Here is an 11541-nt window from a genome sequence, read left to right as displayed (position 1 = left end):
AATGAATTCTTTTTAACAGCTGAGTAATATTCCATGGTGTATATGTACCACAGCTTCCTTGTCCATTCATCTGCTGATGGGCATCTAAGTTGCTTCCATGTCCTGGCTATTATAAACAGTGCTGCGATGAACATTGGGGTGCACGTGTCTCTTTCAGATCTGGATTCCTCAGTGTGTATGCCCAGAAGTGGGACTGCTGGGTCATATGGCAGTTCTATTTCCAGTTTTTTAAGAAATCTCCACACTGTTCACCATACGGCTAGTTTGCATTCCCACCCACAGTGTAAGAGGGTTCCCTTTTCTCCACACCCTCTCCAGCATTAATTGCTTGTAGACTTTTGGATAGCAGCCATCCTGACTGGTGTGTAATGGTACCTCATTGTGGTTTTGATTTGCATTTCTCTGATAATGAGTGATGTTGAGCATCTTTTCATGTGTTTGTTAGCCATCTGTATGTCTTCTTTGGAGAAATGTCTGTTTAGTTCTTTGGGCTTGGAGCTGACTTTAAAACTGTAAACAACTTGAAATGTTTGAGAAGTAGAATAAAAAGCAAACTTAGTCAAAAGCAACCTATTAAAATAAGTGACATGATGGCCTGGGCCAAATTACTGTGTATTCATCACTAAAATTTTATGTTTATTGTTTCTTTCTCTCTGTCTCACCCTCTATCCTGTGTGTGTACTTATTATGTCTGAAGAATAATTTATTTTTCATTGTTTACCTATTTCTTGTATTATTATTTTCATATGCAATCAAGGAAATAAAGTATTATACATTCCTTTTCATTCAGATAAAAGTAACACATAGCAGACAAATGAGTGCCCACTGAATAGTGGCAGTCCCACACTATTTGGGCTCTGACTCTTCTGTTCATAAGTACCTTTCCTGTTCTCCTTTGCAGAATGTTTTTCTAACCTGTGTTTTCCTCTCATCAACTGAAACAATGCTGCAAAATAACAGTGTAACTGAGTTCATACTGTTAGGATGGACAGAGGATCCTGAGACAGAAAATGGTGTTTGAAATCTTCCTCATTTTCTATTTTGGAACCGTGGTGGGGAATTTACTTATTATCATGACCATCACATCTAGCTGGACACTTGAGTGTCCCATGTAGTTCCTATTTTATTTGTCCTTGATTGATACCTGCTTTTCAACTTGCGTGGCTCCCAGATTAATTGTAGATGCTCTGTCTGCAAAGAAAATCATATGATACAGTGAGTGCCTGGCTCACGTCTTTGCGCTGCATTTTTTTGGCTCCATGGAGATCTTTGTCCTGTCCTCACGGCCATTGATTGCTATGCAGCCATTTGCAAGCCTTTGCATTATCCAACCATTATGAGCCGGAAAACCTGCATCATCTTGATTGTTCTTGCATGGATAGTATCTTTTATACATTCTATGGCTCAGATTATCCTGGCCTTGAGATTGCCCTTCTGTGGATCCAACTTGATTGATCACTATTGCTGTGATATGCAGCCTTGTTGAAACTTGCCTGCATGGATATTCATGTGATGAACCCACTGGTGGCATTTAATAGTGGGGTCATTTGCACATGCAGTTCTATAATTCTGATAATCTCACACATTGTTATCCTGCATTCACTAGGAAACCACAGGGCAGAAGGGAGGAAAAAAGCTCTCTCTACTTGCCCTTCCCATGTCATTGTAGTTGTCTTGTTTTTCGGGCCTTGTATATTTATCTATTCCCATCCCCCGACCACGTTTCCCATGGACAAGATGGTGACGGTATTTTACATGATTGGAACCCCCTTCCTCAATCCGCTCATCTCCACACTGAGGAATGCAGAAGTGAAAAATGCCATGAGAAAGGAATGGCGTGTCAGAATTACCTCAGAAAGCGAAAGATGAACGGAGGTCCTTGCTTGATTACTTATTGAGTCATGGTTTGACTGTCTGTACAGACATATGAGAGTACGTGTTTATGTGGGAATGATATATTCTCTCATAAAGGGTTATGAGTTGCTCCTTTTTCTAGTTCACAAGTAAGATGAATGTCAAAGCTTCTCATTCTTACATGGACCAAACTTACCAATGCTAACCTTGTTCTCCTGTTTATTTTGAAATAAATTCAGTAAAATAGTATGTTTTCTTTTCCACATTTTTTTTTTTTTTTTTTTTAAATTTCCGAGTCAATGCAAAGTTCCCTGACTACATGTCACGCATAAGGAGGGCCATATAGTATAAAAATATATTTAAAATATAAAAATTAAAATATATATATATATATATAAAACAATAATGACTCCATCATAAAATTATCTAATTTACTCCTGTATAAAACCAGCACACACATATATACATACAGATGCTATACAGGTTTTCATGGTTATTTGTATTTTAGATGAAAGAATGATGAAGTTAAAGAGATAAAGAAGAAAATAAAATCAGTTAACATGCAGGTGAAAAATAAAGCTAAGGTAATAGAATAAGAAGTTATACAAGGAAAGAACGTTTAGGATTTTTTATGTGTTTCAAAAGTATTTGCAGTTAAAATTTGGAATAATGCAATTTTTAAACAAGTCTTAGAACATAATATACACACAATGCATAATTTTGAATATTCACCTGCCCTCAAAAGTGAGTCAGAGAAAAGAGAAACTATGAACTCTAAGCATCCTTTCACTTCTCTCAGGAAGAAGTAGAATACCTGATACATATCCAGTGCTATTTTGTTTTCATGCTATGTTTCAAAAAATATTAAAATGTTCCATATGTCTATTGAAAATATACAAACAGAAAATCTGAAGTTCAGAGAAGTGAACATACCCTTGAGGTTATTCTAAGAAGTACCAGAAGCAAGGCTTTAAACCACATCCATATGTATTCTCTGGAAGAAATAAAGGCCTCTAATCCACTTAATCCCTTAATTCATACATCTTCAACATGACCTACAACACAGGACAAGTCAGGAACTGATGACGTGGTCATGAACTGCTTTTATCCTAGCTTAGAGATGAGTAGTAGAATGCTATGATTAAGAGCATGAGCTTTGAGCTCAGATTCTGTGAATCTAAATCCTGTCTCTACCATCTTATGGTCCTTTAAGTTCAAGGAAATGAGATGGAATACTGGGCCTCATTTTTGTGTGTAGATTGAAAATGAAAATAATTCCTATATTATAGGCTTGCTGTGAGGATTAAACAAGGTGTATACATAAAGAACTCTGAATAAACATGACAATTTAGTAAGTCTATTTATTTTCATCATAAAGTGAACTTTTTTTAAATCTACTAAAATTTATAAATTTTAATAATAGCCATCATATATATGTACCAATAAGAGTTTTATTTCACTCAGGGAGTGCACTTTATAAATGTTCACCAAATACATCAGTCCAATATTGCTAACAGCATTAAATATAAATCTAAGAGAATGTTAAACACTTTGCTATTGCTTAAGTAAGACATAAAGAAGTGTTTAGGGAACAAGCATCAAGCTTTTTACATTTTGTGTCATCAGCTTTAAATATGAGTTAATGTGGAATCTGAATAAAAACCAAAACAATAGCAAATAATAGTCAACTCACAGATGAATGGATAAAGAAGTTCTGGTACATACACGCAGTGGAACAATACTCAGTAATGAAAAGGGACGTATCTGAGTCAACTCTAAGGAGGTGGATGAAACTAGAGCCTAAGCAGATAGAAGTAAAAAAGAGAAAAATAAACATTGTATATGAACACGTATTTACATGGAATCTGGAAAGATGGTACCGATGAACCTCTGTGCAGAGCCGCAATGGAGACAGACACGAGAACAGACTTATGGATGAAAGCGGGGGTGGGGAGGAGGGAGAGGGTGAGAGGGGTGGAGAGAGCAGCCTGCAAACACAGAGGCCACCGCATGTAGAACAGGGTCAGTGGGGTTTGCCTTTGGCTCAGGGGACTCAGACTGGGGCTCCGTGACAACCTAAAGGGCTGGGAAAGGGTGAACGTGGGAGGGAGGAACGTATGTACACCTATGGCTGATTCATGTCTGTGTATGGCGGAAATCAAACCCATATTGTAAAGCAATTATCCTTCAATTCAAAATAAATTTTAAAAATAGAAATAGTCACCGCATACAAACAGAAAACAGAAAAATGTGTGCCAGGGGCTGAGGGCTGGAGGAAATAGAAATAGGTTGATGAAACTCTACAAACTTTCAGGGACAAGATGAAAAGTCTTGAAGATACAACGTAGCTGAGGATGACTGCAGTTGCAAGCACGGTGACTGACTGCATCACTGGAATGTAAGAGAATAGAACTTGAACACTCTCAGCAAGAGAGAGAAAAGGAAGCTGAGGGTACGGATGCGTTACTGAACCAGACGGGAGAAGTCCTTTCACAATTTATTGCTGTTGTTGCCCTTGTTGCTAAGGGCTGAACTCTTGCTCGCCGTGGACTGTGTCCGCCAGGCTGCTCTCTCCATGAGCTTTCCCAAGCAAGAACGCTGGAGTAGTTGCCCTTTTCTCCTCCGGGAGATCTTCCCTACCCGCCAGGGGTTGAACCTTCATCTCCTGCACTGGCAGGTGAATTCTGTACCCGACTCACCTGGGACGCCCAGGTTCCTCTGTCCATGGAACTCTCCAGGACAGAATACTGCAGTGGGAAGCCATTCCCTTCTCCCCGGGATCTTCCCAACCCAGGAACTGAACCTGGGTCCCCCGCATGGCAGGTAGGCTCTTTACCGTCTGAGTCACTTCCACGGTCCTCTGTGTGTGTGCTCAGTAGCTCAGTCCTGTCTGCCTCTTTGCAACTCCATGCACTAAAGACCACCAGCCTCCTCCGTCCATGAATTTTTCAGGAATTCTGGAGTGGGTTGCCATTTCCTCTTCCATGGGATCTTCCAACTCAAGAATCAAACCCATGTCTCCTGTGTCTCCTACATTGGCAGGTGGATTCTTTACCTCTGTGCCCCCATGGGAAGCCCATGGAACCCTCTAATGTATGAAACAGATTTTGAATTCAAGTACTTTGACGTGGCTTCCTTCAATTTTATGCTTGCGCTGCAGTCTGTGACTCATGTCTCATGCATTGGCAGCCAGATTTTTTAACACTAGCTCTACCTGGGAAGCCCAATCAATACTAGCTTTCCAGAAAAGGTTTAATGTTGAAAAGAAGAGAGAAGTTCTCTCTCTGACATGACTGTAGAAATTAACTACATTGCAGATCCCACACTAGAATTATGCCATTGCTGCTATTCACACAGAAACTCGGTTCCGATAGAGGAAGGGAATTCACACGCTTAGGTTGCATGTGCAGGGATGCAAGTCCCTACTCAAGAATGGGTGTTTTTCAAATATGTCTCTTCAGACCAGCCTTTCCATCAAGGAAGATAATTAACTCCTTGGAGAGAAAAGGAATCTATAAGACAAGGTTCTAGAATCTTAGTGGAAAACTCTTTAAATATCCATGCATTGCAGGCAACAATGTCTCCTTAGCTTGCTCACACCTACAGAGCAAGATTCACCAAGGGTGAAATGAGTCCTTTGGTGTGTTTCCACCACACATTTTGCCTCCTGTCCGTGAGATGAGAGCCATCTATGGAAGAACATCTCTCCATAGTGTTCCAGCTGAATCCATTACAAAGTGAAGTTCCAGGTTTTCTGAGAAAGTTTTTTGATGCTTTAGGCTAGAAGTGAAGATTTAAGCCTTATAAAATGACCTACTTATCCTCTGTTGATGTGGTACTGAATTGTATGAATACTGTCTTTCTGAGTGTGTCATAGTTTTTGTACTGAAAGCTGTTTATCCCAAGAGGAGGCCTGTTTGCAAATGGGATTAGTTCTGAATACCCCCAAATATCACTAAGATCATAGAAAATCTGAAGGTAAGTTCTTCAATAGTGCTGATTCTTATTAAAGATTGTCAGTTTCCATATATAGTAATGACTATGTTTCATCGCTTTTCAAATAGGGTAATAGAGCATTTAATCTTCACCCCATTCCTCTAAAGAGAGTTAATGAATATAATTAACCTAATTTAGCAGATGAAGAAATAATTGAGACTCATAGAGATTAAGAAATTTGTGGGACTCAATTCTCTAACACCAGATGCTCTTCTTTTGCCAAGAGACATATCTTTTAATAATTAAGACTAATCATGAGAATGAAAACAAAGTTGAAACACACTTCACACTCAAGACTTTTACATTTAACAATGTAAATACTAAAGTATATAAATCATCATTTGTTTAATCCAGGCATGAATAGGAAGAACTCTTCCTGTAATCAATCATTATGGATAATGTGAGTCTCTCTGGTTTTTTTAAAAATAAAATTCCAGATGATTGTTCCTCAGTTTATTTCATGGTTAAATATCTATTTGTATTATTGATCAAAATACCAAATCTGTCTGTCTCCTAGGTGCATAGACAGTCATAAAAATAAGTGAAGCTCCTCTGTGTGCCCTCTGCTGTGTGGTGGATATATTCATATATTTTTCCTCAATCAATTCTCATAACAGCCTGTGAGGTGGACATTATCGTCCTCATTTGATACTAGAGGAAACTAGGATGTAAGTTGCCAAGAAATATACCCCAGAATCAAGTAGCTGCAAGTGAAGAAACACAAGATCCTTATCTGTTTGTTTGTTTGTTTGTTTTTCTGATTCTCAAATCAGTGTTTAACTGCTGGAATCATCATTTCAACATTTTGCAGAAGAGTCTGTGGGTTAGTGCTTTGTAGGGAAATTGTGGAGAAAGGAAACAGGGGTGAGGAAGAGACAAAACTAAAATGGGCCTTCAGTGAAAGTAGTACCACACGGTTATCCACAATGAAGAACTTCAGTAAGTCTCACTGCGTGTATGTGTCTGAGGCTGTGTATGTATATGCATATTTGTATTTCTTCAATGACATTGCCGCATAGACACTTGCCTCTGGAGTAGCATTAATTATAATCATTGTGATAATATATAAAAGTCTTTATTAGATCAACATGGTTTATTTTAACCTAACAAGATAGAACAGTATTTAAGAATTTTGAGGAACCATAAAGAAGTAGAATCTGAAATAGTCATAGATCTGCTCTCTATTAGTTGCTTGATTTTTGTCAAGATGCTTACTTTCTCTAAGCTTCTCCTCACTAGTGTGAAAAATAAGTATAAAAATGATAGTAGTAATCATTTCAGAGGTCTGCAGTGATAATTAAATAATCAAATGTCTGAAAAAACATTTAGAGAGCAGTAAGTGTTCATCATGATTTTAAAACTAGTTTTATTGTTGCTAGTGATTAGATTTTGCTGTAATTAGATTTTGTTGTTATCATTATTAGTCTTACTATTAACATTAGTCTCCGATATCCTTTACCTTATGAAAATGGATGAAATAATACCATGAACAGGTTACTACCATGTCATACACATAGCAATCAATCACCATTAGCTACGGTTAAGTTATTGGATTTAGGCAACATGTCTTTTCAGTTCTATCACAGTGTCCAGAGTACCCTGTATTCATTCCTTTCCTATTATGGATGCCCCATAACACTTAATGTGAATGCTTAATTACTCTGTTGTGCATAACACTTTGATCTCCATCTCCTTACTGAACCTCATCCAAGTCCACTTGGTCCCAGTCAGAAAAAAACATCTTTACGAGAGTAATATGCAAAATTCACTCTTTCTCAAATTCGCCTTCATGCCTACACTCATGTGCTCATATTCTTACACTTATATTCTAATATTTACACTCAAATCCTCATGCACTCATAGTTGAAAAATTTTTAAGATATCAGAATATCTTCCATCTTAAAAAATCTTATTAGAATTTAGATATCTATAGAATCTAGGCAATTGCTATTTACTAGATGAAAAACAATAAATTCAAGACTCTTTTAAAAAAATGTGACTTTTTAAGGTACTGTGATCAACAAGAGCACGAAAAACATGGAAAACAGGAACAATGTGACAGAGTTTATTCTACTGGGACTCACACAGAATCCAAAGATGCAGAAAATCATATTTGTTGTGTTTTTGATTGTCTACATCATCTCTATGGCAGGAAATGTATTCACCATGGTGGCCATCACTACCAGCTCATTACTGGGGTCCCCAATGTACTTCTTTCTGGCTCATCTCTCTTTTATTGATGCCTGCTATTCCTGTGTTGATACCCCTAAACTGGTCATAGATTCACTCTATGAAAAGAAAACCAGTACTTTCAAAGGATGCACAAATCAAATCTTTTGGGAACATTTCCTCGCAGGTATTGATATTATCCTGCTCACTGTGATGGCCTATGACCGCTATGTGGCCATCTGCAAGCCCCTGCACTATCCAACCATCATGAATCGAAGGTTATGCTGGTTGCTAGTGGGAGTGGCATGGATGGGAGGCTTTCTTCACGGACTCATCCAGATCCTCTTCATCTTCAGGTTGCCCTTCTGCGGCCCTAATGTCATAGATCACTTTCTGTGTGACCTGGCCCCTTTGCTCAAACTTGCCTGCACTGACACCCACACTCTAGGGCTCTTTGTCGCTGCCAACAGCGGTGTCCTCTGTCTGCTGAACTTCCTTCTCTTGGCTGGCTCCTATGTGGTCATTCTGCGCTCCCTGAGGACCAAAAGCTCGGAGGCCAGACACAAAGCCCTCTCCACTTGTGTCTCCCACATGACAGCCGTTGCCATATTCTTTGTGCCCTGCATATTTGTATACATGAGACCTGCAGTTATGTTGCCTGTCGATAAATCAGTTGCTGTATTCTACACGATGATAACCCCCATGTTAAACCCTTTAATCTATACCTTGAGGAATGCCCAGTTGAAAACTGCCGTTAGGAAATGGTTTAGTAGGAAAGCTATTTCAGGTGAAAAATAAATGTGGCCAGAACTCAAAATTGATTGAACAGAGGTAACTGTCAAAAGGACATTGCTGACAATCTCTGCAAAGAATACCTAGTGAAATAAAGAACAACAACAACAAAATGACCAAACTTAGATTCTGTAAGCAGGGGAGTAGAAATTGGTGCAAAAAAATGGGAAAAGCCAAACCCAGGACCATTCTTTGAATATGTGAAAATTTTACCAAATTGGGACTTGATATCACTGAATTCATCACTTTATATGGATTCAAAATGTTTATTATAGTAAAAATAAATGCCATAAAGTATATTCTTTCTTATTAATAATCTCAGTAACAATCCATAGAGATAGGCACTGCTATTTTTCCAATTAAAAAGTGAGAGACTATATAGAAAGAAGTAAATTCCAAAAAGAAAATATCAAAAAACTAATAAACAGAATCTAGCTGATCTCTCAAATCATGCTGTTAGCTGTCAGAAAACAATGACAGAAGGGTAACCAGTTACCATTCAAAGGGACTGGGACTGTTTCAGACTATATATATACAAATACACACACACATACACACATATATATCTATGTGTGTTATATTACATGTCATATATTATTACATAAAAATATTACATATTATTAATATAGTATATGCTATTATTATATATAACTACTATATATATATACAGTTATATAGTTATATATATATATACATTTATATATAGTTATATATATAACTATATATATATATATATACAGTTATACTACATGTATAGTAATATTATATAATTACATATACAATTAGTTATATAACATATTATCATGTTGGTATGTATGTGTGTGTGTTCCCAGTCATGTACAATCCCGTGATTCCACGGACTGCAACCCACTAGGCTCCCCTACCCACGGAATTTTTCCAGGCAAGAATTCTGGAGTGGGTTGCCATTCCCTCCTCAAGGGATCTTCCTGACCCAGGTACCGAAACTGCATTTTTGTGTCTTCTGCATTTGCAGGCAGATTCTTCATCACTAGCACCACCTGAGAAGCCCTAGTATGTATACTATTATATAATAGGTTATTACATATAACTAAGTACTAATAATTTTATTAATAATTATGCCTATTTATATACATCGTAGATTATTAGACATTGACTTATCACTGTGATATGTAATTGCAGTAGCTAGTCCCTTCCCCAGGGTATCCTCGAAACCCAGGGATCACACCCAGGTCTCCCACATTGCAGCGGATTCTTTATCAGATGAGCCACCAGCAAACTCCTAGAATACTGGAGTGGATAGACTATTCCTTCTCCAGAGGATCTTCCCAACCCAGGAATTGAACTGGGGTCTCCTGCATTGCAGGCAAATTCTTTACCAGCTGAGCTACCAGGGAAGCCCTCATAAAAGCAACAGGGCATTCAATCTCTAAAGGGTAAATAATGAATATCACATCATGTGTCCAAATTTCCCTTTAGCATTCAGAATCCTTTTGCATAGTCCATGTGACCTTCTTATGTTTATGATCCATCACAAAGAGCAATGATTCAAATCAAAGAATATTAGAATATTTTGAAGTCAAACAAAGTTCAATTTATTAAATAAATTGTCATACCCTTCATTTACTTACTTGATATAAATTGTTTCTACAAGTAGCATGATGTATGGTTTATAATAAATATCAAATGAATAAATATAAGTATTTACAGCAAGCAGAATAACAAACACCTAGAATGTTTTCTTCCCTGGTTAGAGAAGATCCCCTGGAGAAGGGCATGGCAATTCACTCCAGTATTCGTGCCTGGAGAATCCCCTGGAAACGGAAGCCTGGGAGGCTACAGTCCATGGGGTTGCAAAGAGTCAGACACGACTGAGCAATTTAGCATGTGTATGGCCCTGTCTAACTGATCATGGAATTTTAGCTCAGGTCCCAGGTACTGAACCCATGTGGTTATTTTCTCAGATCTATAGTTGAAGTAGACAAAGAGCAACCAACAGATTCTTATTGTTATTCGCTGTACCATAATTCACTATGTTGATCCATTACATTCATTGGTATTATGCTGACTGCATCTTCTGATCAAGAAGCAACAATTGCTTTAGATTTTTTGTAAGACATTTCTGTGTCAAATGTTAGAATAAATCCAAATAAAATTCAGAGTACCAGACTCAGTGATCATTTATAGGCACAGTGGTATGGGGCATATCAAGGTATTCCTTTTAATGTGAGAGTTAACTTGTTCCCTCTGTCCTCTCCCATAAACAAAGAAAATGCACCGTGCTCAGTGGGCCTCAACGTTCTTTGGAGAAAGCACATTTTTTGTGTGGGTGCATTTCAATGACCCATTTATAAAGGAACTCAAAGAGCTGCTGGTCCTGAGTGAGGCCCAGAAAAGAAACAGCTCTCCACAGGTTAGATTGTCATTCAAGCTTCTCAGCCACTAGGGACAAACGATCCAGTAGATCCGCGGTCCTTGATGTGCCAGTGGAGACAGGGCTGCGGGAGCCTTTGGCAGGCCTCCACATGTGAGCTGCCGTGCAGGCACTTAGGATCATGGAGCAAAATCTTGTGATCCTTTTCAGAGAACTATTTTGAGAAATAGCTCTTGGTTGCTTAACAGAGACTGAACACTAAACCATGGGCCACCAAGTTACTAGGCAACCTGGGTTGCTCATCATGAACTTGGTGCTTGACCCACCAAGGACATATTGCTTGGGTATACTCAGTAATAGTTCAATAGTCATTAATT

At 38.2% G+C, this 11541-nt stretch overlaps 1 protein-coding gene across 1 annotated transcript; it reads left to right on the top strand.

Moving 5' to 3' along the window:
- The first annotated feature begins 7887 nt into the window (after positions 1-7887).
- On the top strand, positions 7888-8817 carry LOC136175355 (olfactory receptor 4C46-like). The gene has a single exon (XM_065945681.1). The coding sequence runs from the start codon at positions 7888-7890 to the stop codon at positions 8815-8817; it is 930 nt and encodes a 309-aa protein (XP_065801753.1).
- The last annotated feature ends 2724 nt before the right edge of the window (positions 8818-11541 follow it).

This window comes from Muntiacus reevesi, chromosome 9 (assembly GCF_963930625.1).
Source record: "Muntiacus reevesi chromosome 9, mMunRee1.1, whole genome shotgun sequence".
NCBI classification, from domain to species: Eukaryota; Metazoa; Chordata; class Mammalia; order Artiodactyla; family Cervidae; genus Muntiacus; species Muntiacus reevesi.
The sequence above is the reverse complement of the archived record's forward strand: the minus strand, read 5'-3'. Positions and strand labels throughout refer to the sequence as shown.